The sequence below is a fragment of the Biomphalaria glabrata genome, chromosome 2 (assembly GCF_947242115.1).
Source record: "Biomphalaria glabrata chromosome 2, xgBioGlab47.1, whole genome shotgun sequence".
Taxonomy (NCBI): domain Eukaryota; kingdom Metazoa; phylum Mollusca; class Gastropoda; family Planorbidae; genus Biomphalaria; species Biomphalaria glabrata.
The window spans coordinates 52,790,962-52,818,782 of record NC_074712.1 but is presented as its reverse complement, the minus strand read 5'-3'; the positions used below and the strand labels follow the sequence as shown (position 1 = coordinate 52,818,782).

At 32.6% G+C, this 27,821-nt stretch overlaps 2 protein-coding genes across 8 annotated transcripts; one reads left to right on the top strand and one right to left on the bottom strand.

The window, feature by feature from the left end:
- The first annotated feature begins 100 nt into the window (after nucleotides 1-100).
- LOC106077158 (cyclin-dependent kinase 20-like) lies at nucleotides 101-8,368 on the top strand. 7 transcript variants are annotated; one of them, XM_013237937.2, is made up of 11 exons: nucleotides 101-207; nucleotides 1,029-1,111; nucleotides 2,407-2,480; nucleotides 2,633-2,672; nucleotides 3,403-3,591; nucleotides 3,892-4,013; nucleotides 4,108-4,170; nucleotides 6,643-6,694; nucleotides 6,850-6,921; nucleotides 7,033-7,194; nucleotides 8,166-8,368. In XM_013237937.2, the coding sequence occupies exons 2-11, from the start codon at nucleotides 1,037-1,039 to the stop codon at nucleotides 8,352-8,354; spliced, it is 1,038 nt and encodes a 345-aa protein (XP_013093391.1). In that variant the 5' UTR covers nucleotides 101-207; nucleotides 1,029-1,036; the 3' UTR covers nucleotides 8,355-8,368. The 7 variants fall into 7 exon arrangements, with proteins under 7 accessions (XP_013093391.1, XP_013093394.1, XP_013093392.1 ...); XM_013237940.2 differs by having other exon boundaries at nucleotides 181-216; XM_013237938.2 differs by having other exon boundaries at nucleotides 206-351.
- LOC106077159 (nucleolar protein dao-5-like) lies at nucleotides 7,275-21,030 on the bottom strand. Its single transcript, XM_056021364.1, has 7 exons — nucleotides 20,872-21,030; nucleotides 18,777-18,838; nucleotides 17,856-17,939; nucleotides 12,831-15,993; nucleotides 11,385-11,681; nucleotides 10,429-10,515; nucleotides 7,275-8,756 (listed from the first exon to the last, which is right to left on the bottom strand). The coding sequence occupies exons 1-7, from the start codon at nucleotides 20,965-20,967 to the stop codon at nucleotides 8,595-8,597; spliced, it is 3,951 nt and encodes a 1,316-aa protein (XP_055877339.1). The 5' UTR covers nucleotides 20,968-21,030; the 3' UTR covers nucleotides 7,275-8,594.
- Nucleotides 21,031-27,821: the final 6,791 nt, after the last annotated feature.

The following is a 27,821-nucleotide window of genomic DNA, read 5'->3' as shown; positions in this document are numbered from 1 at the left end:
GTCCATTTTTATTTTTTAACGTTGTCCAGCCAGCTTTGGCGACTCTTTCTTCATGCTCCCTCCACTGTACCTTGAAGGATGACATTTTGATCATTGGACTACAATGGCGATGTCACTTGCAATTTTATGAGGGGCAGTGGGAAAGTTTTAAGATCTAGTAAAAATGCAAACTGGCAAGTGGCAATGGTGGATCGTATCTGGCTAATGGTAACTCATGTAAACATTCTTTTCCAGTTTTCTCGTGGGAAACAATGTTTTTAATTTAAATTTAGATCTATGTAGATCTATAGATCTAAATCTAATAATTTAACACATAAACTGTTAGATGCCAGCTAACAGCTGTGACAATCAGTGAGTGAGTGAGATCCATATTCATAATCATATCTAGATCTATAATTATAAACTATTACTATTAAAAAAATCAAAATGTGAATCGTGAATTCTAGATCTACTTCTTCACAAGTTATTCTAATTCTACTTTTTTTTTTTCTAGCCTAGCTAGATTCTAGACCGTCTTTCTCCGTTCCTCTCTTTTTTCCTTGACTCACTATAGACGGTCGATAGTTTCTTTCAATAACAGGCTCTTCAATTATTTGATATTGTCTACCCATCACTTTCTCTGTCTACCTCTCTTTACTCTTTCTACTACTACTACTAGTAAGTAGATCTAGTAGTAGGCTTACTACTGATTAAATTTAAAAAATAATGATTATGATGGTAATGTAATATATATATATGTGTGTGTGTGTGTGTAAAACTTCCCATACTAATATGCTAGCAGTTAGATGAACTCACAATTGCATTCTCAGTTGAGTCAGTGACAGAAATGCTAAGAAATTTAAAATTAGTAACACAAGAATTCTAGATAGCTGTTAACACTATTCTGCCACAAATTACAATTACTAGGCAGAGAGTTCTAAAGACAATTTATAGAGCAAATTGAGAAATAAAATAGAAATATTTTGTCCATTCAGTGTGATTTTGTAAATACATTTACATATCAAGATCTTGTTTGCTTTTCATCTCAGAATTTTCAATGGAGCAGTATAGCATTCTGGGAAGAATTGGAGAAGGTGCTCATGGCATTGTTTTAAAAGCTAAATACATTGAGGTTGGTATCATGTGTATTTTACACAGAGTAAACATAAAACATTTTCTTTTAGTTGTGCTTTTTGTTGATTTTAGTCTACTATTGTACAGTTACACAATACAAAATGCCTTGATTTATGTTTTACAAAAGCAATAAAAAAATGGGTGTAAAAAACTTGTGTAAAAATTTAGTAAATTACTTTTTAGTATGGTTCAAAATATCACATCATATTCATGCAAAATAGCCTGAAAAAAAATTATGAGAACAATATGTGATCAAGTGAATTATACACTGGGTTTAAAGTAGTGCAGTGTTTCCTAAACTAAACTGTGTTCCGCGGAACTCTAGTGTTATGCGAAGCCAGAATAGGTGTTCCACAAACTATAGGAATAATTAACTAGTAGGTCTACATGTGAATTAATCTCATAGTAAATGCAGGAAAGAAAAATATTTTTATTACCTCTTCCTGATAACAAAATAAAGTCTATAACAACATTATGAACTTTGAACTGATCTAGATTCTGAATCTAATTTGAAACAAATCTACAATAATAGATCAACCATTATTTATTTCTGGTCAAATTCTTCTGAAGAGCACCACAATACTTTCAAAGAAGCTATATTTTATTTTTACTTCAGTCTCATACAATCTGTTTGTGCAATGTAGGATTTTCTTATTATGGTGCAACAAGGTCAAAGTATAGAAACAAGTTTGACGCCTCACCAACCTATCATATCATATCTAAAAAAATATGCTTAACTTATAATATGGCTTTTTTTTTTATTTTAAACAAATAGAAAAAAAAATGAATTTAAAAAAATTAGCAAAGTATTCCGTTAAATACTCAGAATATGCGAAATATTCAGTTGAGGAAAAAGTTTGGGAAATACTGCAGTAGTGTATATTTTTTAACTTATAAAATGGAAATCTATTACTGGTACCTTGCAGTTTACTGAGGGCTCAATATAAAATATAAATAGAATAAAATAGAAAGAAATGTGCCTCAATACAAGAACTATGTTGTACTTATTTAAATTTACTATATTGCAGTTGGAATTTTGTGAATAAATATACTTTATAAGTCACATTTAGCCCTGCACAGAACTGCAGTGCATAATCCTTAGATTTCTGAATGATATTAATAGTCCTGATACTACAACACTATGAACTTAGAAAAATCATGAGTGTCCTGAAACTTATTCAATGTTAAGAAAAACTTTCTTCAAGAAAACAAGTTTTACCCATCATTGAATTTTTTAAATCAAACATGACATTTAAACAAAACTATTTCTAATGATAATTAATTAATTAACAGAGTGGGGAAGTTGTAGCACTAAAAAAAGTTCCTCTCAGAAATCCAGAAGAAGGCATTCCAAACACGGCATTGAGGTAAGTCTGCCATTTTTGAACATCTGTAATTTATAAGATTTCCTGACATGAAATTAAACTCATTTATTTGCTTCACTTATCATAAATTTAGCCAGCCAATGAAAATTGTAAGTGCAATTAATAATAAGAGAACAATCTTTTCTGTCTTTTAGAGAAATAAAAGCACTTCAGCAAATAGAAAATAACCCTTATGTAAGTACAAACAAATAAGTACATATAGGAATGTTATAGTTTTATTATAACTTACTGATGACATTGTTTAGAACTTTAAAAAAAATATAAAAATTTAACAAAGATTATATTAGTAATTGTATCAATTACTTTGGATCAGTCATGTAATTAAAATAATAATAAATATAATAATAATAAATCTGTGTGGTTAGAAATTTTTTTACCAATTGTTTTTGTTTAGTGCTATTCAATGCTTTTAGCTTTCTCATTGCACTATTATCCTATCACTTGTCTGGACCAGTTGGGAAGGGGGTGGGGAGAAAGAAGGGGGTTTCTGGGTGAAAGTTACTGTGGTAGCTTTTTAAATGTATTTTATTTTTTATATCTATTGATAGTTTTAAACTTTTAAGCGAGGATCTAATTCTCTACACAAAGTATAAAGGGGACTAATTCAACTTATACCACCACATCTGTCAAGTACAATTTCTTTCCCTTGTTCAGTACCAAACAAAATGATTAATACCAATAATTAATTAACTAATTGGTATTTTTTTTAATATTGATTCTTTTTTTGTCAGGTACAAAAAATAATTGTGCGAAATTTCAACTTGATCCGAAACTGGGTGTGGGAGAAATAATGTGTAAAAAAAATTGTACCAGACAGACAGAGTGAGTTGATATAAGCTTTGTAAAAATATTGTTTTCAGTCAATTAATGAGCTTAGAAATTGTTTATTTGACACCCTCTTTAGGTCGTGAGACTGCGAGATGTTTTCCCTCATGGTTCTATGATTGTGTTTGTCTTTGAGTACATGTTGTCAGATTTATCAGAAGTCATTCACAAAGTAGACAAGCCTCTGACTGAAGCTCAGGTCAAATCATACATGCTCATGTTGCTCAAGGGAATAGCATTCTGCCATGAAAATAATATCATGCACAGAGTAATTCAAAACTTTTTTTTTGTTAGAATTAATTAATAAAAGTGTAAGTCAATTTTAATCAGTAAACGGAGCTTTAACTGTTTCTTTTTAACTATTAAGAATTGCTGTACGATGTTTCTCAAGGAAATAGTATTCTGCCATAAAATTAATAAGTACAAAGTAATTTTAAATAATTATTATTTAAATAATTAATTACCATCAGGGCAAAGTCATTTTAAACTGTTTGTTTTTAACAGTTAATAAGGGATGTAACTATTTTTTCCATTTTTTCCTAATTATTTTTTTATTATTTTTACATAGGATTTAAAGCCAGCTAATTTGTTGATAAGTTCAACTGGCCACCTTAAAATAGCAGACTTTGGGTTGGCCAGAGTTTTTCAAAATCAAGGGGAACGCCTTTATAGCCATCAAGTAGCTACAAGGTAATTTTTCTGTCAAATTTGAAGTAAAAAAAAACATGACAAATGTAATCATCAGAAAAAGCTGAATTGTTTCATATAACTCATTTCTTTATAGGTGGTATAGAGCACCTGAGTTACTGTATGGAGCAAGAAAATATGATGAAGGAGTAGATTTATGGTAAAATTTTTAAATAAGCTAATACTACTTTAATTTTCTATTGTGCAGACACACTTAAGTGATTATATTTTTGTATGCTAGTTAAGCTTCCCATTTCTAGTGGATAACTATTAATAGCTAGTTGTTGTTTTTTTTTAGATAGGAAGTGTTGATAATCTGTATATGTTGTAATATAATTTTTAATACACTTTTGAGTAATGTAAAATCAAATTTCAAATCTCTTTTGTTTGTTGCACAGACTATTTTTTGTATTTTGTTAACAACAGTGATCTTTTAATAATGCGTCCTTAACATTTTTTTGTTAAAATCTCTTTCTTGTTTTTATTTTCAATTTTTCTTCACCTCCCACATTTATCTCTTTCTCTTCTTTTTCTATGCTAGTAGCAGTTACTATATTTGAAGTTTAAAGAATGTAAATTGGATCTTAAAATTCAAATGCAAACAAACAAAATACTTTTATTCTTTCTCACAAAATGTTAATAACGAATGAAGGTGCCTACATTTTAGTTTAGTAACGAATTATTCTTTAATATTTTTTTTTTAAGTCATAAAGGCATACCAATAACTTGATATTAATTTTTTTTTTATTCTTATCTAAGATGATTCATTGATGTTCTAGAACAGAGGTTCTCAAACTTTTATGACCCAGGGACCTCTTTATATACCGGTAGTTAAAACTTGCCCACGGACCCCTAAGTGAAAAAGCTACAGAAATGCATATTAAATATGTAACAAATAAAAAAAACAACATTTGTTGAAGAAGTGTTCAATGACATTCAAATTTTTGTTAAAAATAAAATAGAAAAAAATTAACAACTTGGATGTTTTTGTTACCATAGTTTAAACATTGGTTTAAGTACCTGTTTGAGAAATAAGCTGCTACTGCATTAGTATGGATTCACGACCTGGTTCCATCCGGCCTGACGAAAAGTCAACATAAAGTGCAGAAATGTATCTTTTCCTACACAATGGCCCTCACTTTTTATCTGATTCGTTGCTATCATGTCATTTGTTCTTTTATGAAATGGGACTCTGAATGTAAAATCTACCAGAAAAAGTGAACTTTTCTTTTTTTTTTTTTTCGGAACATGATAATAAGCTTACATATTTGTTTTATACAAAAAGTTTAGCTATTTAAAAAAACACCATAAAGTCGGCATTATGAAACAAATATTCCGGCATTCTTGTTTAAAAAAAAGGATAAACTTCAACTGTGCTATTAATGAATGTAAGTACTAGATACACGGGTTTCTAATCAAATAGTTTCAGGTCAATTTCATTTCTTTTTTTACTTTCTGTGGCCCGCGACGCAAGTGTCAGAAATAAAATGGTCCGCAGGTCGAATTAGGTTGGGCATCACTGCAATAGAATAAACTGACTTTTAGCGAAGAAGTTATTTTAATTGTATACAGGGGGTCTGCGGACTACAGTTTGAGAACCACTGTTCTAGAGCCTAAGCTTAATGGATTAATTAAGCAAAAATGACTCAACAGTAATTTTTTTTTATATATTTTCTTTCCACATGAAAACAATGAAAGCCCTTGAGAAAATGTTATTGTAAAACCCAAAAGATGTTCAAGTAAATGTATCAGAAATTTTTTTTCCACAAAGCTTTATTTTAGCTGTCTCAATGACTTGTTAGACAACTTAGGCAATAGACTTGTAGATAGTAATGGGCTACCTAATTATTTATAAATGCATTTTGGTAGTGAAAACAAAAACACTTTCCTTCAGCTACTTTACTTCTCACTTAAATGTACAATCTGAGGATCTATTCTATTTACCTTTCTAATTCATATAAAAAGATTCCATGTTAATCTGACTTCACTAATGTCAAGAACATTATTGAAATCTGTTATTAAAATCTATCTTGATAAGTAAACAATTATTTTTGCTGTTCTACATTTTAAAATGTAATTAAGAAAATAGAAATCACTTGAATGAAAATAATTGTGAGGACATTTCCATCAGTAGTATGAATATTGTTTTAAACTTACAGTATCTAACACTATGCTTACAAGAGAACTAAAAAAAACTAAAAAATAACTGGTAATTCTGATTTGTCAGACTATTTGTAATTGTACTTCTAGGAAGCAGGCTTAAAGAGAAAACTTTTCAAGAATTCTATTTGACATATAGCAATCTTATTTAACACATGAGTTGAATCTGTAAAGGCTAAGTGACAATGTTACAAAAAGGAAAAGAGGGTGTGTGTCAAGTCAGTGGACCCTATAATTGAAACAAAATTTCAATCAATGTATTAGTAGAAACCAATATTATCTATAGATTATATGTTTTATTTTAAGTGATTAAATTTCAAGTAATTCTTTTATTGCTGCCAGTCAGTTTTTTTTTGTACCAACATAACATCAAATAGCCTAATAGGACACCAATGAGTCTCTCATTGATGTGACAGAATACTTATTAATAGCTTCATCATCTACATTTTAAAAAATGTATTCTTATGTACAGGGCTGTGGGGTGCATTTTTGGAGAACTACTGAACAACACTCCAATTTTTCCAGTGAGTTTAATTTCCCCTGTTTTCCTAAAATATTAAATATTTAGGCTTACAAGTAATCAGCTAAATGACTAATCATGCCTATACTATTATTTTTTTTAAACTTTTGACATGAGCAGCTGTAAAATTTTGTTTCTATTGAAACCACTTGTAACTAGGGAGAAACTGATATTGAACAGCTATGCTTGGTGATCAGAGTACTGGGAACTCCTAATGAAAAAAACTGGCCTGTAAGTAAAGCAATCTAATTTATAATTATTTTTCGATAACTTTTTTTTTTTGTAGCATACTTCAGCAGAGTAATAAGATTTCTTTCAATTTATTTTTTGTTTGTTAAATAGGGAATGTCAAAATTAGACTTGCCAGATTTTCATAAAATTTCATTTCCTGAGAATGCTCCTATTCCATTAGAAGAAATTGTTCCAGATGCTTCAACAGAGGCATTGGATCTACTCAAACAGTTCCTAGTGTACCCCAGCAAACAAAGAATAGCTGCTAAAAAGGTTTGTGATAGAGGCATCATCATAGAGCATTAATTCTAGTAATTCAAAAGTATTTTAAGATATTTAGTTGAAGTCAGCTAAGTTGTAGGTGCAATTTATTTCATGATAGAATGACATCTGGAAAGATTTGCATTTGTTCTAACATTTCAGAATAAAATAATAACAATAAGGAAAAATGTTTGTATGTGTCAACTTGCTACCTTAGTATTTTTAAAGCTATACATGAGTGTGTAGTATGTTATTACCACCCATACTTCCTTTTCTTTTACTATACTAATAGTTGCACTAGCATTAGCAATCTCCTGAAGCACCAATCCCAGGGGTTTGCTAAGAATTCGGCAATGGTAACACAAAATTATAGGAATACTTACATGTTTTACAAATCAAGAGAACAAAAATTAAATTTTAAACATCTCAGCTATTTAATGGTAGACACGAATGATGGCTTGGGTAACATTTCAATGAGTTGGTCATCAAAATACATGCAGCAAGCATAGTTTTCATTTAAAATATCAGGAACTGGTGCTGTATTTTCTTAGCTAATTAAGTACCAAAAAAAAAAAAAAATGTAGAATGTTTGACATAATATTTCTGCATGGTACTACTGGATAAGTTAACTATAATCTCCAAGAAGAACTGTAAATATGTACTGTTCTATTTTTCTTAACAAAAATGACCTGATATCAATTTTTGCTATGACTTTTATTTCTATTAATATTGCACAATCAAATTCACCTTACAGATGGAAAAACTAAGCAAAACTTTTTTTGTGAAAATACTGCTCTAATTTTTATTATTAAAGTGGATTAGCCTTGCAACAGAACACATTATTTTCAACATGATTATTAGTTTCACTTTAACAAAATCTAAATGAATTACAATGTAAATTAAAAAAAAAATAGCATGACATGAACTTTTACAACAGAAGCAGATGATAAATGTATCATTTGTCAATTATTTTTTAATTTCAGGCATTACTTCATCCCTATTTTTTTACTGAACCACTGCCTGCCCACCACTCTGAACTACCCATACCTCAAAGGTCAAACAGAAGAAGTGGCTTACAGTTGAAACATCAAGCCCATGACTACAATTTGGACATTCCTATTATGGATTCACTTATTGAACCTTCACTATTAGCACCACATGTCAATAAATAAAATGTTAAAATTTTGACATTTGTTCTTGTCTATTAACAAACATGATATCTAATACATTTATTCAAACTAGGCAGTACATTTCTCTAGAACTTAAATGTTTCCTACAAATATACCACTAAAAGACCATTCAATGGGTGTTCTGTTATATATTCAATATATATTCAATCTAGTGGTGTTTACTTTCAAGTGTTAAAAAGTACAGAAGCATTCATTTAAAAAAGAATCATTTAATGGCAATATTTAATCACTGTCATCAAATTTAATAGAATGAACACCAGTGTCTATTGTGCCTCCTCTATAACTGCCTCTCTTTTTTTTTGTCTTCTCATGCTTGAAACCTTTTCCTCGTGTTACTATTAGATCTTTGTGAGCTTTCTCTCCCCATGACCCTTGAGCACCTCTCTGTTGATAAAGCAACATACTTTAAAATCTTCATGTAAAATAATAACATTGAAAATTATTTTTTTTCATAATTTGATGATTTTCTCAACTGAATACTGTAGAAAAATCAATGTAAAAAAAATAAAATAATCTATCATTACATTACATTATAAATGTTTTTTTTTCAGGGCAGTTTTGTGACTGTGATTCTAGTAAGAACTAAAAGCAGGAGTGACATAATAAATGTATTGAAATATTGAACGTGAAAATAGCATCAATGTCATACTCCACAGGATTAAAGGTTTATGCAAATCAGGGACAGCTCTTTGACCTGGAACCAGCTAAAAATAGAAGCTTGATAAAGCAATTGCCCATTCTGTTATAATAGTTTGTCAAGGCTGCCTTTATAGTTTGGTCAGGAATTTGGGACTACACTCTGCAGATGAATCACAAAATCTATCTATGTAACTCAAAACCCATGGGAGATTTTCGTAAATGTAGTCTCTATGTCTTTTAATTTAAGGCATTTTCTACTTTGCCTGAAGTAGTTCAAGTCATTCTATACAATGCCTAGAAAAAGCAGGAAGTAGATAATTATTTCCAACTTTGCCAGATATCCATATGATAGAATGCATGATTTTGAACAATGTTATTTATTTCTCTCTTTAAAAATATCTAAAATTTGAGAGAAATTAAATTAAGGTTTCAGTTCCTAAGAATCTCATAAATTCATTCTAAAACTCTGCTGTTCTTTAAGCTGTGCACAAACATGATATAAAGGATTCAGGGTTCAACCTTGAGGAAAATTCAGGAGCCAGTGACATTTTGGCAACATTCAGCACACAATGCTTCAGCCTGATAAAACCTGATGTGCTGTTCCCAAAATGTATTGGGTATTATTTGCTGTTTCTTTGGACATATCAAATGCATGAGAGGAGGGGAGCTAATGCCAATGATAAAAAATTTATCTACATGATAGACCATAGTCCTTTTACGACTAAAGGTCTACAACATTATAACACCCAAATATTATATAGGACTTACTGGTTAATTTCCCTTTTCTTTTTAAATTTCACACCTCCCACTGAAAGAAAATACCTAATTTCTCTATATAGCAAGACAGCTGGAAGATTATTACAAAGGCAGCAGGATACACATTCGAAACCAAAGGAAAATCCACTACCAATGACATGCGTAGACAGCGAAAAGAATAACTAAATTGACCAATGCCAACAATGCTTATGTCTGTGCTGGATGTGGTAAAATATGTAGGTTGCAGTCAAGTAGCCACATGAAAAATCGTACTCCTCATTAATCTTTGGACGGAAAAAGGCCTTATTTTTAGAACACTTTTAACTCCATACATGTCTTCCAATGAGTAACACACCCACCACAACTCTTTAATACACATTCTGTGCCTCTTCCCTCCAAACCTCTAGTCTATCCTTCTACCCTTTTCTCCACTTAATCCTTCAATTGTACCAAAAAAAAAATGTTGACAGAAGATTCTGCTAGTAGCTTCTCTCCTAACTTTGGTATGGCTTTTTATCTCTTTTTTTTTTGGAAGGAGAAAGAAAACATGTTTGTAATGTCAGCAGCAACACCAACAAGAAATTGAGAAATGTTGAATGCAAACTTAAATAGTAAATCTGTGCAAAATTTATACTAACAAAAAGAAATAATTATAAATTACCTTTGCTTCAAATGAATTGTTTCTGAATTTAGGATCCACATAAATTTCTTCTGACCTGACACGCCTGAATGGCTCATTGGGTGTCCTCTGCCAACAAAAGATCAACATTATTTTATTTTATTTGGTGTATAGCTCACAAAATGGGGAATAAAATTGTGACTTGTTTTGTGTGTTCATAAAATGTTTATACAATTCTAATACTTTGAAATATATGGACAAAGGAATATAATAAGAAAACATACTTTGCATTCTTTATGTCATGTTTAAAATAATTAAAAAGCTTTAATGATCTTAACAAAATTCTCTTTTTAACTCGCAGTTATCAGAAGTGATTATAGTTCATTCTTGAAGTGTCAGTTGTTTTTTTATAACTACATAATTATATGTTATATATCTTCAGTCACAATTACAAACAATGTGTTATTAACAGGTTTTTAAATTGGAATTATTTTCTTTCAAACTTTCATTATAATTTAATAACATTAAAAGCTACTGAAATAATGACAAATGAAAAACAAAGACATTATCTCCAGCTCTTATAAGGGATGTAAAAGTTTTACATTCAATGGTCAAAGTTATAACTAATATTTAAATTTCTGTAATGGGACAGAATAACAGAACACAGAAAAGTAATAGGAGCTTTTCTCCTTAAAATACACTTTTTTGATCATGCTGGCAGTCTTGGTAGATGCAGGGAAGGAAGTACATTAGACATACCTGTGTAATAAAATACTTCCACAGAAATTTCCACACAAAAAAAACAACAACTGTATCAGTACTAAAAGAATACAGATGGGAAAACTAAGTGACCATTGACCAGAAGTAAAAAATTTTAGCTAGAAGAAATGGTAGACAATAAGGGTTTATCACTCACTGTTTGTACACATTTAAGCTAAATTCTGATGGAAATACCTTATATATAAAAATATATAAATATAAAAATCAAATATTTTTACCTTTTTTGAACTACCAGCATCTCCCACTGAATCATTTATTCCATTGAGCTTTGGAGTTGAAAAAGAAATGTCTGATTGGTTAAAATTATCTTTCTGTGATACATCACCATCATTGACATCATGATTAGAACTATTCAAAACATTATAAGGTGTCGATGACTGAACAGGATTGGTAGATTTAGATAGTAAACTTGGTGTAGATATAACTTGATTTGTTTCTTCTGCACTATCACTGTCTGATGAGCCACTCTCAGAGGAGGCTTGTTTACTCTTGCCAGAATGCACCCCATTAACACGCTGTGAAGAGATCAAGTAAAATAATAAAAATTTTTTTAGAAAACACTACTAGACATTTTAAAGATTTGTTAACATTTTTATTTTTGTCTGCCGGGTCTTCATTCATATTTTTTGGTACATTGATCACTGCTAAAGCTGAGGATTTTTGTCATGAGACCATCCCATCTAAAGGTATTTAAATAAACAATAGATAGAAGGCCTTAACATGTTATCTCTTAACTCTTTCTCTCCTGATTGACGATACCATCGTTGATTTGACCCCATTAAATTAACTTTTTGGTTTCATAAACTTTTATTGGTGTTATATAAAAAGGGTATTCATTTATCTCTACCAATTACAACATTGTCTGATTAAAAGTAAAATGTTATTGAAGTTTAACCCTAACAGGCTAGTAAAGAACAAATGTGAAAGATAAATAATTCTTTCTGAACACAAAAATAATTACGGAGAGATTAAATATTATTGAACTATCTACATCTATTCATGACTTTTATGCTAATCTTTAAGACTAGTTTTCTCAATTTATAAAAGGAAGATTTGTATGATTAGAATTACTAATGTGGATTTTATCAAAAAAATTGATTATGTATTATTAACACTCTGTTATATCCCTGCTCTTAATGAGCTTAGATAGTTCCCGACCATTGCTTAAGGGCTAAAGGGTTTTAATACATTTTGAATTTTGTGTTACTAAAAAGACCAAACTGTCATTTATATAAATAGAAAATGTGTGCACTGAATTTTTCTGACTGAATTGCATTAAATGCTGTCATCTGCTTGTTAAAAATTGTCTCATGGATTGACTGTCAATTATAACTGAATAAAATTAATATTGAATAAGAGAAAAAGAAAAAAAAAAGGTGAAGAAGAAATGGGTCAATAGAAGAATTAAAGGAAGAGAAGAGGTTTTAGTTTTTTGCGAAAGTCATGAATGGATACGTCTTTTAAAATTCAGTAAAATGATTCTAATTTGACAAGTATTTCAATAGCAAGAAAATATTAGAGAAATGCAATTTCCTTCAGAACAGAGAAAAAAAACTAATAGAGAGCTGACGTTCAAATAGAGTGTATAGAAATTTGAATAATATAGCACCAAGAGACAAAGAAAAAGAAATATTTTCTATAAGTGTTAACAAAAATAGTATTACCTTAGGGGTAGTCAGATTTGAATTTGCTATGCATGGTTTAGCAGCCTTTTTTTTAGCTTGCTCTTCTTCAGAACTAGAATCACTGTCAGAATCAGAAGATTCCTTTTTAGCTCCTGCTTTAGGAGTTGCAGGTGTTGCGGCTACAGGATGGGTTATATTGACTGTTTTCTTAGCTTGCTCTTCATCAGAACTGGAATCACTGTCAGAGGACTCCTTTTTAGATGCTGCTTTAGGAGTAGCAGGCTTAACAGCTACAGGCTGGGCTTTGGCAGCTGGTTTCTTATCTTGCTCTTCTTCTGAACTGGAATCACTACTGGATTCTTTTTTAACTGCTGCTTTAGGAGTAACAGGTTTAGCAGCTACAGGTTGTGGTTTGGAAGCTGGTTTCTTAGCTGGCTCCTCTTCTGAACTGGAATCACTATCAGATGAAGATTCTTTTTTGGCTGGTACTTTAGGAGTAGCAGGTTTAACAGCTCCAGGCTGAGGTTTGGCAGCTGGTTTCTTAGCTTGCTCTTCTTCTGAACTGGAATCACTATCAGAGGAAGATTCTTTTTTTGCTGGTACTTTAGGAGTAGCAGGTTTAACAGCTCCAGGCTGAGGTTTGGCAGCTGGTTTCTTAGCTTGCTCTTCTTCTGAACTGGAATCACTATCTGAGGAAGATTCTTTTTTTGCTGGTACTTTAGGAGTAGCAGGTTTAACAGCTCCAGGCTGAGGTTTGGCAGCTGGTTTCTTAGCTTGCTCTTCTTCTGAACTGGAATCACTATCAGAGGAAGATTCTTTTTTTGCTGGTACTTTAGGAGTAGCAGGTTTAACAGCTCCAGGCTGAGGTTTGGCAGCTGGTTTCTTAGCTTGCTCTTCTTCTGAACTGGAATCACTATCTGAGTCAGAGGATTCTTTTTTTGCTGCTACTTTAGGAGTTGCAGGTTTAACAGCTGCAGACTGAGGTTTGGCAGCTGGTTTCTTAGCTTGCTCTTCTTCAGAACTGGAATCACTATCAGAAGAAGATTCTTTTTTTGCTGCTACTTTAGGAGTTGCAGCTGCAGGCTGAGGTTTGGCAGCTGGTTTCTTAGCTTGCTCTTCTTCAGAACTGGAATCACTATCAGAGGAAGATTCTTTTTTTACTGCTACTTTAGGAGTTGCAGGTTTTGCAGCTGCAGGCTGAGGTTTGGCAGCTGGTTTCTTAGCTTGCTCTTCTTCAGAACTGGAATCACTATCAGAGGAAGATTCTTTTTTTGCTGCTACTTTAGGAGTTGCAGGTTTTGCAGCTGCAGACTGAGGTTTGGCAGCTGGTTTCTTAGCTTGCTCTTCTTCAGAACTGGAATCACTATCTGAGTCAGAGGATTCTTTTTTTGCTGCTACTTTAGGAGTTGCAGGTTTAACAGCTGCAGGCTGAGGTTTGGCAGCAGGTTTCTTAGCTTGCTCTTCTTCAGAACTGGAATCACTATCTGAGTCAGAGGATTCTTTTTTTGCTGCTACTTTAGGAGTTGCAGGTTTAACAGCTGCAGGCTGAGGTTTGGCAGCTGGTTTCTTAGCTTGCTCTTCTTCAGAACTGGAATCACTATCAGATGAAGATTCTTTTTTTGCTGCTACTTTAGGAGTTGCAGGTTTTGCAGCTGCAGGCTGAGGTTTGGCAGCTGGTTTCTTAGCTTGCTCTTCTTCAGAACTGGAATCACTATCAGAGGAAGATTCTTTTTTTGCTGCTACTTTAGGAGTTGCAGGTTTTGCAGCTGCAGGCTGAGGTTTGGCAGCTGGTTTCTTAGCTTGCTCTTCTTCCGAACTGGAATCACTATCAGAGGATTCTTTTTTAGCTGCTACTTTAGGAGTTGCAGGTTTAGCAGCTGCCGGCTGAGGTTTGGCAGCTGGTTTCTTAGCTTGCTCTTCTTCCGAACTGGAATCACTATCAGAGGATTCATTTTTTATGGCTGCTTTAGGAGTTGCAGGTTTAGAAGCTGCAGGCTGAGGTTTGGCAGCTGCTTTCTTAGCTTGCTCTTCTTCTGAACTGGAATCACTATCGGAGGAAGATTCTTTTTTTGCTACTACTTTAGGAGTTGCAGGTTTAGCAGCTGCAGGTTGAGGTTTGATTGCTGGTTTCTTAGCTTGCTCTTCTTCTGAACTGGAATCACTATCAGAAGAAGATTCTTTTTTTGCTGCTACTTTAGGAGTTGCAGGTTTAACAGCTGCAGGCTGAGGTTTGGCAGCTGGTTTCTTAGCTTGCTCTTCTTCTGAACTGGAATCACTATCGGAGGAAGATTCTTTTTTTGCTGCTACTTTAGGAGTTGCAGGTTTAGCAGCTGCAGGTTGAGGTTTGATTGCTGGTTTCTTAACTTGCTCTTCTTCAGAACTGGAATCACTATCAGAAGAAGATTCTTTTTTTGCTGCTACTTTAGGAGTTGCAGGTTTTGCAGCTGCAGGCTGAGGTTTGGCAGCTGGTTTCTTAACTTGCTCTTCTTCTGAACTGGAATCACTATCAGAGGAAGATTCTTTTTTTGCTGCTACTTTAGGAGTTGCAGGTTTAACAGCTGCAGGCTGAGGTTTGGCAGCTGGTTTCTTAGCTTGCTCTTCTTCAGAGCTGGAATCGCTATCGGAGGAAGATTCTTTTTTTGCTACTACTTTAGAAGTTGCAGGTTTAGCTGCTGCAGGTTGAGGTTTGGTAGCTGGTTTCTTAGCTTGCTCTTCTTCAGAACTGGAATCACTGTCAGAATCTGAGGATTCTTTTTTAAGTGTTACTTTTGATTCTAAAGGTTTGGTATCTGCAAGTTGGGGTTTTGCTGTTGTTGTTCTTAGTTTGGCTGATTTTATCATTGCAGCTTGGGGTTTATGTGTAGATGTTTTAGCTTCATCTTCAGAACTGGAATCACTATCAGATGATTCTTCTTTCTTTTTTTTAGCACCAACTTGCTGCTGCTTTACTATTGCAGTTTTTGGCTTTGGGGATAATTTTTTTTTGGTGCCTTCAGAGCCTGAGGATTCTGAATCACTATCTGAAGAATTTTGTGCAGCTTTAGCTGTTACTGTTTTCTTTGCAGCTTTTGAACTGCCAGTGTCAGAGTCTGAATCACTGCTGCTATTTTCTTCAACCTTTTTAGCTGAGTTGCTTGGCATAGCCTTTTTGGGGGGAACTTTTTCATTTTCATCTAAACTTTCCCGAGGACGTTTTTGAATTCTAAGAAGAAAAGAATGCTGTTGTAGTAATTATGATCTTAATTAGAATGGTACTAGCTAATTCTGTGTATTTTTCATTTTCAATCAAGAAAACATTTCAGTATGATTTTTAAAAATTAAAATTTTAAAATGAGTAATTGTTGTAATCATAAAATCATTATGTATCTTTTATATAATATTTCTATCAAACTTCAATTATGTGATTAGAATATTATAACATTTTCCAATGAATATTTATGACATTCTTATATTTTTTATAAGAATATATTTTTACATACACTATCAGACCTGCCTACCAAAAAAAGTCCTAATGCGTAACACTTACGGTCAAAATACGTATTTTGGCACCAGAATGCATAACACTTACGCGATCCACTATTTTGTCATATATATATATATATATAATATTAGATGTCATGACTGGATCTACAATCTAAATCAATAGAGATGATATCTAGACTAGATCTGGATCTATGTCTATATAATGAATATAATCTACTTTAGATCTGGGCTCAAGAGTGTTACCGATGACGTGGATCCGCTACAAACGTAGGTCTATTCTATACTAAGACTAAGAATCTAATCTAGATCTAGACTAGATGGTAGTAGATGTTATCGATCTAGATCTAGTCAATCTAAATCTAAATCATACTATAACTAAATTGGACCTAGATTGTAGAGTAATGTAGAGAATCATAATGTAATGACTAGCTAGACTCTAGCTAGATCTATTCCTGTATAACAAGTTATCTAGATTCTTATCATTCTAGATCTAGAATCCAGATCTAGATCTAGACTAGATATCTACAATGTTACTCAATGTGTTTTGAATCGATAGCACTTCGATATTTTTTTCTATACAAATGAATACGGGAATCAGGGATTCTTTTTTTTTTTTTACAATCGACTTATTTTTAATGCACCAACATAATTAATTTCTACTAATGAACTTACAAAAAAAAAAAAAGTCACATTGGTGTATCATCTAACTGACAGTACCAACCCGCTACTCCCTCACTCTCGCGTTCTTCATTTCTAGACTAAATCTAATTGCTATTAAGAACCAATCAACGTATAGATCTGGGCACATTGTGTTCACCCCATCTTTTCTGTTTCCCCCTCTCCCCACAGGTGGGCTTAGCGTGACCTCTGTGACCGCTTGTAAGCTAGTCTAGAGAGGAGAAAAAAAAAAAAGGATACGAAATGCGTAACATGACGGGTTAAATTTGTATTTGCATACTGGCGGTCATTTTTGGGAGATTTTGCGTAACGGTAGGCAGGTCTGCACTATCTATACTTTATTTTAGGACTATTGGTAGTAGAAAAATTTCAATTTAATTTGATAGAATATGATCATTATGATAGTCTCCCCTTTTTAATTCATAAGAAAATTTGAAAAATGATTTTTTAAAAAGCTTACTTTATGTCAAATATTTGTTAAGAAACCCTTTTTAATTTAAGCAAAAAGCTGAACAAAACCATAAAAATAAAGAATAAAGAATAAAGAATTTGCAAACTCTAAAGATCAACTAGAATTTCAGTTCACACACAAAAGATTGGTTCTAATTTTAAATAATAAGCAAAAAAAAGTGGAAGAATGACACTTTCATATCCACAACTAAATAAAATATTACCTGACTTTTATTTAAAATATAAGGCTTTAATCTTTGAAAGCTAACAATGATTTAATAAGTTTTATTGTAAGACAAAATCTATGTTTATTACTTAAGCATAGACACAAAGCATTTTTTTAAAATACAAAGGCGAAGAGTCATAAAGTTTGCAAGACCACAAGCTTATAAAAACTAATAAAATCTTTCACAAGACTTAGCTAGTAATTAGCTTATTAAGATCAAAACCTACCCTTTTTCAATTTTCTTTTTTTTCGACATCGGTGAATCCTCAGCTCCATTACTAACCCTTTTCCTTTTTTGACTTTGAGGTGACCTGAATAAATGTTTCAAAACTTTAATCCGTTTTTATGCATACTTCCTCTAATTTCACAAGAAAGATATCAAATATTTTAATATTATTTAATATTAGTTATTTAATATTAGCCAGAAGATGAAACTGTTTCAGAAATAGACAAAATATTTTTTTTAAAAGATAATCATGTACAGAACAAAGCAATATGATTTTTAGTCCATGGAAGAATGGAGTTGTATGTTGTCTCCTGACTGAATGTGGCACAAGTTCATAATGAACACATACCTGCCACGGGCAATAAGTGACCATGCACTAACCCTTCCCTCCACTATCTTATGCTATCACACCATAATATAAAAAAAATGGTTTATTTAACTTCATTATTTGTAATAACTATTTTCTTTCATAGTTATACATACAGTATTACTACCATGTTTAATTTTAAATAAACATATTTACACTATATCTGATTGATAAGAACCCATTAATTCATTTAACTATAACACTATTTCCTATGGGAAAAATGGTTTCTGAGTAAGAACCAATTGATTCTTGAAACATTATAGAATTAATTATGGTTGAGAACTGAAGTACCTCTTTACTAGGATGTATTGTTTCAATTGTTTGTTCAATAATATTTCTGGCTAAATTACTTAATTGAATACATCAATAAATCAGTGTATAGTATAATATTCTTTTCTAAGTATTCTTTCTCACTCTCAGCTTTATTTCAATGCTAGAAAAAGTGTTAAAAGAAGCATACTACAGATTTAAAATGAAAAAATGAAATGAAATGATGTATGATCTTGTTGGGTATGACATAACAAAATTCAGTGAATAATAATTTTTAAAAAGTACCTCAACCATGTTTCAAATATTTCATCAAGTGTAGCATTAGCACTCTCATCCTTTGAGGCTGGCTGCAAATTGAAAAAAAAAAAAAAATTAAAAATCCCCCTTTTTTTCTCTGTCATCTAGCATCTGTGTAAATAGGGGGTGTTTCCTAATACTAATATAAATCCCCCTTTTTTTCTCTATGTCATCTAGCATCTGTGTAAATAGGGGGTGTTTCCTAATATTCGTTTATCACTATCATTGAAATTAATGAGTTCACGATCTATTTTAATGTTGAAAACGCATATATATATTATCTAGCTAGAATCTAGTCTAGACTGAATCCAGAGTCTAGTAAGTCTACTCTAGATCTATGCATGTGTGCTATAATTAGCGATGTTACAATTTTTTTCAGAAAATTTATTTTAAGAATCTTATTGTTGAATATGTTGTAAATTTGAAAGAGCCTTCTAGATTTATATGATTATGTTTGTATGATTCCTGGTTGAAAGAATATACACATTTTTTATGTGTGCTTGTCCTAATCATAGCAACCAATGGGCACAATGTGATGAGATTTGAATGTGTTGAATAAATATGCTTGCCATTTCTTATATTATATTAAACAACTAGTCCAAAAACATGCTTCAAATGAAAGTTTATTGTTATTAAAATATATGTGAACACAAAGCTGCATATTATATACTCATTAGATCTAAATCTACATCTATTTCAAAATGCGTAACTGCAGAAGTAAATCAATGTCAGCCATTTTGACATTACTTCAGTCTTTATCTAAGTATTTTTTGTTAGTCCTAAGTTGTTTTTTTAACTGTTTCTATAATTTAACGTATAAGAAAATTATTTGATGTCATATGACGCATGACCAATCTGAACAATCACTATTATCTTGGCATGTAAACATGGCTAAAATCACAATGGGTAACAATGGCCTCCAGCATTTGGGTTCAACTTAATAACATCCAAAGTGCTAAGAATTATAAATGTGAAAAGTAAAGCACTGAAATTTAGCCAGAAAAATACTCTACAATACTGGAGAGTCAAAAGGCATGGAACTATTGCACTTTTTAAACTATACACAGAGAAATTGAACCTTTATTTAAGTCAAATAACTTAGAATAAAAATAACCTTCTATTTCACGTGGGAAAGCGTAATTTCGTATCCCGTCGCAATTTTTATTGGTCAATCAAAATCTATATAAATATAACTCTTTTACAAAGACGTATTTAATTAATAGGTTTATTTTGTGCACCTTTGAGGTTTGTCCAAAAAAAATGTCAGAAAAAAGTCAAAACAAGTTTTTGACTTACAAAAAAGGGGTGTGTCACCTGATATACTGTAACATTGCTACTATAATTATATAATAGTCAGTACTTTTTTTGTGACAGTACGCACCAGTACAGAGTATTGGCACCTTTGGGCTTTATAGTTTTAAGTCTAAGTGAGGAAAAAATTATTACTTTTCTTGCATTTTAACGTTTATTAATTTATTAGTAGTTAAAAGTTAGGCAATCCAACAGAGGACTTAGACTTAGTACACTAGTACAGCAGTTACAGTACTTACAGCACCTTTTTTTTTACAAAAAAAAAAGCACTGATAATACTAATAGATCTAGAATCTAGATCTCATAATAATATTATAATAAATTATTATTATTAATCAAATTTAATCTATCAGAGTATCACTATAGTCTATAGTATAGTAAGTATAGTGTCTATAGTATAATTTAATAATGTTTAATGTAGCTAGTAACAAGGCTTCTTATTGCTTGTGTGTAGTGTGACTTTACTTTCTAGATTTAGAGTGGATCAAGAATTCATATTAGAATAATTAGATTCATGATCCCGAGTCTAACTGGATCTATCTATCTAGATAACTATAGATACAGAGCTAACTGTTTAACACTAACACAGTTGTAGCATCGGTTAAATCAGTAACACGGTAAAAGTAAAACACGTGTTTTGTGTTTACATTGAAAATTGTTAATTTGTTGGGAATAATCATAATGTTAGTCCCAGTAACTTAAACTTGAGTAAATACAACAATGTATAAAATAAATTGATTCATCTAATGTAAATGTAGTTTCAATTTCTTACAATGGGAACATCTTTTTTAAAAATCTGTGCTGCCTTTGGAGACACGGATTCGAGAAAGTCGTAGACAGCAAGACTTAACAACTTTTTATCGCCCATGTTTCTGTGTTTGGATTTAGTCAACTACGTTGCCAGATTTTTCTTTTCTTTTACTCTGCACTGGTCAAATCTTATTTTTTCGAATTTGTAAGGATGTAGTAGAGTCAATATTGCAGAACAGGCATGTTTGCGGAACAGCTCGTCGAAATTAGTTAAAGTCTACTTTATTTTGAAATTTTCTGCTAAACTACAATAATGGTACTGCGCATGGTCCATTTTTGTATTTTTGTACAGTTCCAATATAAGGGTTTTCCTTTCAAAGCAGAAAATTCATTTTGACTCTAGTCTAGGTTAAAGTTGACAGGTGTGGAATCATCCATTATTTTTCAAGTACCAGGGGAACCGCATTGGTTAGGGATTAAGGCTTTTTAAAAATGATAATGACCCATCACCTGCATGATGCACCTAATTTTCGGTTTATAAATAGATGTAGAAAAAGACCATTTCATAGCCATCTACTAATAATTGATTTTTTAAAAAATTGGCAGGTGTTCACCCAGTTTTTACCTTTTTAAAGATAGTCACAATTGTTAAACACTATAGATATTATTTAGAGCAAAGGTGGGCAACCTTTTTTCATCGAGGGCCACATTAAAAAAATTTGTGAATGAGGGGCCGCATATGAAATATGTAATTACAAATCAGAAAAATACGCTAGCTAACTGTGTATAATATCTTTTAAATTCAAATTTATATTTACATTTATTTTTTTACACTTCCTCCTAATTGAGGTTTAAAACAAGAGCCATTTCTGAAACTAATTTTATGAAAACATTTTTTTTAAATTCTAATTTAGTCTTTTTACATCACATTTCACAACAAATGTAAAGTTGTACTAAATGTGAAGTATTTAACTGTTGACACTCGTGCATAATGTTCCTGAACTGTGGAACTAGCTTACTAGCTGTTCTCCTCGTGACTGCTTTCAAATTACAGTCAGTCAGCATCGACCTGTGATTACACTTCTTTATTTTCAAACAAAAAAAGATACTTGTTCACAGATGTTTGTAGACCCAAATAATGTGAAAGTTTTGCAGCAATTTTTTTTAAAGTGTGGAAATACAGCTTCTGGCACCCATAAAAACTCCCGCGGAAGAACTGAATGGAGCTTCTCTTTTAGGTCTTAATTTGATTGGAGGTAGGCCTATGTCCCCTACAGCTGATGGTAATGAAAACTGGTTACAAGCTCTTTACGTCCTCAAATTTGCTTTCGAATTCACAATCAAGGAATCCAAATAAGTTTTGTACTTTTCAATCATTTCACTTTTCACCTTTCAACAAAGGAAAATGAGAAAACATGTTTTCAATTGCTTGCCTGGAGAAATGGGAAAGCTTTGTGTGAAAAGATTAAACATGCACATACATTTCATGTGGAACAACCTACTGCAATATTCCCGATGAAAAAAGTGAAGTCTGTCTTCCATTCTTCATTAGAAATATTAGTCACAGTCAATATCTTTAAAGGAATATAATTTCTTCTTTGAGATACCATATTCATCTCAATACCTTGTGGGCCTGCGGACACTATTGTGGTACCGAACATCGGAATGTTAAGCTTGCAAATCCTTATGTACTTTTAGGAACAACATGTGGTTAAGTCCCTTAGATCTGATAGGTTTGATCACTGATACATATTGGCCTACAATATGTTCGATATCAAATGTAGCATTGCGAAACATTTCCTGTTAAGCGTTAATGGTTAGGATATTGTTCTATTTTCTGAGTCAAAGCACGAGGTCCAACATGTTTTACACATGCCATCTTGTTCCAACTCAACACTTTCAACACAGTTCTTCAGAACATTGAAGAAATACTGGCTTGAGTTTGTGTCTTAGACTGAATGTTTTGAAATATTGCCTATAAGAATAATCTTCGTTTACTTTAAACTTTTTAGAATGAAATGTAGCGACAATGTTTCTTTAGCATCTTTCTCATTAGTAATAAGAATCAGAACTTTCTAAAATTTATAGAGATATTTAGAATGATTTATTTTTTAAATATTTGCATTTTTAATATGTATAACCTGAGGACACACATGATCTCTTTAGGTGTCCGCGGGCCGCATTAAAGACACCGGCGGGCCGCATGTGGCCCGCGGTCCGTAATTTGCCCACCCCTGATTTAGAGTAAAGTAGCAGCACCCGAGAAAGCCTCAAACTATATAGGCCTATATATAGGACTGCGAGAAATTATCCCTTCAACTAAGACAAAATATTATTAATGTATAAATATTTTTTGTATAGGCTATAATTATGAAAATATCCGCTGTATAGGCCTACAAATAATGTAGGTCTAATTAATGTTTGTTAGTAAGTTTTTCTTTTTTTTTTTTCTTTTGGTTTGTTCGTTTAATTGTGCGGGAATACCGGCTTTTTCTTCTTATCTTATCTTATATAATACAGACCTTACTTCAAAAAAGAAGATGATTACGTCCTACGCGTCATGCATTTAGTCATGCATATTAACCAATGACTTAAATTCTGCCAAGTCACTGGTTTTCCTGGCTAGCTCAGGCAACCCATTCCATGCTCTAATAGCACTAGGGAAGAAGGAGTATTTGTACAAATTTGTCCTAGCATATGGGACGAGGAATGTGCCTTTATCTTTGTGTCTTTCAGAGTATTTTATTAAATTTTGTTTTTGTATTTGAAGATTATGGTTCAGTGTTTTATGTATAGTTACTACTTTACTTTTGAGTCTTCTGTCCTGAAGGCTTTCTAAATTTAGTGATTTTACTAAAGGTGTTACTCTGGTTAAGTGTGAATATTCGTTTGTTATGAATCTCACTGCTCTTTTTTGTGTCTGTCCCAGTTTCTTAATGTTATCTTGAGTTGAGGGGTCCCAAACGGAGGATGCATAGGCCTATATATTCTATTGTTGGCCTAACCAAGGTTAAATAACATTTTAGTTTTATGTTTTTATTTGATTTATAGAAATTTCTTTTAATAAATCCTAATGCTTTGTTTAACTTTTTTATAGTTTCATCAATATGTGGATTCCGTGACAGTTTTTCATTTATTATGAAATATTATTATTTTCTACAGTTGAATACACATCATAATATCAATTATAATATTGTTGGTCTCTTTCAGTCCTAGAACGACTATGGTTCCTCAGGGTTGTCTCCCGAAGCCTTTCCCGCGTTTGGGTATAACCGCAAGGAAGCGGAGGTTTGGATTCAGAGTTTTCTTCTCCTAGATGGGTAGCCAACTAAGGCTAACGAGCCCCTCCTGCCCGAAGCTTACTGGTTTAGGCGCCAGTCGCTCGCCTTTGCCCACTCTCCTGTCTGTGGTAACGGTTCAGCCAGGCTCAGTAACTGAACCAAACGTGAAAGCCAGGAGTTGGACTGGTTGTCAGAGGCTATTTGAGACGCATGCCATTTGAAGCATTTTATATGTAATGATGGGATTAAGACCATTACCACTTCCGGCGTTATATAATATAATAATAATCAATAATATATAATAGTAATATAACAAAAAAAAAGATTTAAAGAAAATAAATAAAATATAAAATAAAACCTTGTACGGAAAATCAGGGTAGTGTGACGTCACTTACAATGAAAGAAGAGGTCAAGAGCCTAAAAGTGACAATGTGTGTCTTAAGCTATAATACAAATACAACTAATGAACGGGATAAGGAGTTCAAGTATTAGACTATATAAGACTAACAAAATATGTGCTTTATAATATGCTTTGTTCCGACATTTTTACCGTGTTCCGCAATTGTGACTTCTTTAAAAATCCTGTTCCGTAATTGTGACTGACCATATCACAGTTGATTTGAATGTATAATTTAAATATGTGTGGCAAAATTAAACAATGCATCTATTTTAATCAGAAAATGGATGGGCAATACCTAGATACTTTTAGTTTTTCTGTAGGTCTAACCATTACGGAGCAAAAAAGTTGAAAACTAAAAGTAGCAGCAAACTGTTCCGCAATAGTGACTCTACACATACAATATGTATAAATTTCTGACGTCTGTATATCTAGAAGCTATATTTATATAGTTGCTAGGTCTAATACATTTTTTGAAATTTAAGAATTGTATTTAGATGTAGGCCTACAGCTGAACGATACATTTCAAGCCGTAAGACACACTTAAGCCTGCTGATCTTGGTTTCAGTAAGCCTTGTCACAATTTTATGAATGATTTCATTGGTGTTCATCTTACAATTGATTTTTTTTTTCTAACTTTGAACATTGGGGCTCACTATTAGATCTTTATATGAAAGATATTTGCAATTGTTTCTGGCTGCGAATGGGGATGGATGTATCCTCAGCAAATATAAAGGCACATTCCTCGTTCCATATGCTAGGACAAATTTGTACAAATGCTCCTTCTAGTGCTATTAGAGAATGGAATGGGTTGCCTGAGGCAGCCAGGAAAACCAGTAGCTTGGCAGAATTTAAGTCATTGGTAAACATGCATGACTAGATGCAAAACGCGTAGGACGTTATCATCTTCTTTAAAGTAACATATAAGATAAGATAAGAACAGATCATTAAATTTACATCTTTGATCGAGATTTAATTTTGATATTTAGCATTCACGTGCTTTGTAAAAAAATGTTTGTTTATAAAAGGTTTTTTTTATAGGCCTACATTCTTCGGATTTTCTTTCAGAAGATAATCTACCTCCTAGTCCAAATCTCCCGCCGGTCGACGGTGGATGACTGCGGGCAGGGTATGAACCAGAAACCACCTCAAACGGCAGTCCAGCACGCATAAATAGCACTATCAGGCAGTAATTAATTTAATAAAATACCTTGCCCATGCATGTACTCAACTCTGGGCTACTGGGTTAGACCTCTAATCACTGCATGCATAATAGATTGTAGGATATACGGTAAAGTAGAGCAATTTTTTAAAATGCTTTTTTCCCCTAGCTTTTACCTGTGGTGCCCCTCCCCTTTCCCTGATTTGGTCAAGCAAACTTTATAAAGTAAGATTTGATCAGTAAGTTTGTAACAGGCAAGCGAACTTTATAAAGTAAGATTTATGGTCAACAAGCTTGTAACAGTCAAGTGTAATAGTTGCAAAAATTATGTATTTTTATGAAAAAAACAACTGCTTACAATTTTTCGCTTTCAGAAAAGAAAAAAGTAGCCATTGCATCAGAATTTTGAAAGGTCCAAAATATCATGATGTCGGATTTTTAACATCTTTTCTAGTTTACGAAATATAAACGGTACGGACGGACAGACCAGACCAAACTATTAGCGGCTATTCCCCTTCAAATTAAAGTGTACTTTTTATGTATTGAATCTACAGTATAGATAGGACTTCTCCTATTTCGACAGCTACGCTGGTCAGGACACGTATTCCGTATAGGGGAAGAACGTATGCCAAAAGCAGTCATTTTTTTGGTAAGCTGAAAGGTAGTTGATGTAACAGAGGTGCCCCACGGAACCATTTAAACACCAGCTTAGGCGTCAACTCGCCTTAGTTGATATAGCACCTGGTTGCATGCGGCTTCAGAGCAAGACAGCTGGAGGTCATTTAGAAAGGCCGTCTCAAATACATATTTGAGACCAAAAGAAAATTCGCTTCCGAGGACAGACGTAGTCGGTGAAAAGAAAAGGTAAATCGACCACCGGCGGACAAAGGTCTGCGCTGCATGTGGCAAAGTATGTAGGTCGCAGCTAGGGCTGCGTAGCCAAGGGAAATACTGCATTCCTCGTTAATCTTTGGACTTGAAGACAAGCATTATTATTATTATTCATTCGAATAACATAAATCTATCCGAATTATGCAAATTCTATTCCCGTGTTTTTTTTTACATTATTATTATCACGAAGTAACTATCTCATTTGCACTACAATCTATAGGACTACTTATGTAATTGTTATTTCGTCAATAACATTGACTATCAAGATTTCCAATGACTCAATATTCCTTTAGTCTCCAGAATAGTTTCATTATAAAAATTGGCTATCAAGATTAGCAATGGCTCAATATTCTGTTAGTCTGCAGAATAATTTCCCCTCTAAACCCCTGATCTTACGTACACCAGGTATAAGCGTGCAACGCCTTATTGTGGAAAATATTCTATCAGGGTTAGTTGCACTTTTCCATGACAAGATTTTAGGAGGTTCTTAAGGATGAAATGTATGCTATGTGTGTGTGTTTCCTATCCGTTTGTGTGATACACAGTGAAACATACACAAAACTAAGCATTTATCAAATCAATTATTGTTATTTGATTTTAAAAATAATAAATATCTTGCCAATATGCCACAGAAAAAAATGTTTTCAGCTGTGGTATATCCACAGAAAATGTAATGAAAGTTATCTTTTAATCAAATAACAACTTAACTGTCATCCCAAAAACCTCAAACAACCATTTTTTTCATAATGTATATTCTCTTTAAAATTCGCCGACTTTTAAGTCTTTAAAATTTGCGGAATTTTTACGGCGGTAAGAGAATTATCTTCACAATATACATTCTGGTGATTTAGCGTAAATCTACTCTAGAATCTAGATCAAAGTCACGAAAATTCGCAGAATGTTCACTGCTGTGTGAATATTATCTTCACTTAATTTACAGAAGATCTAGACTCTAAAGCTAATTCGCTAAAATTCGCGGACTTAAAGTCACTAAATTTTGCGGACTTTTCACTGCTGTGTGAGAATTATCTTCATTAGATTCTAGTGATTTCGAGTAGGCTAAATATAGAGTCTAGATCTAAGTCACTAAAATTCGTGAACTTTTCGCGCTGTGTGCGATTTATCTTCACTGAATATACCGGCCGTAGATCTAGAGTAAATGGAAACAAACATTTTTACGCTGCCTTCAGAAAAATACTACCAGGTGAAATGCTTGCTTGAGCCAAGGCCATCTTCAATCA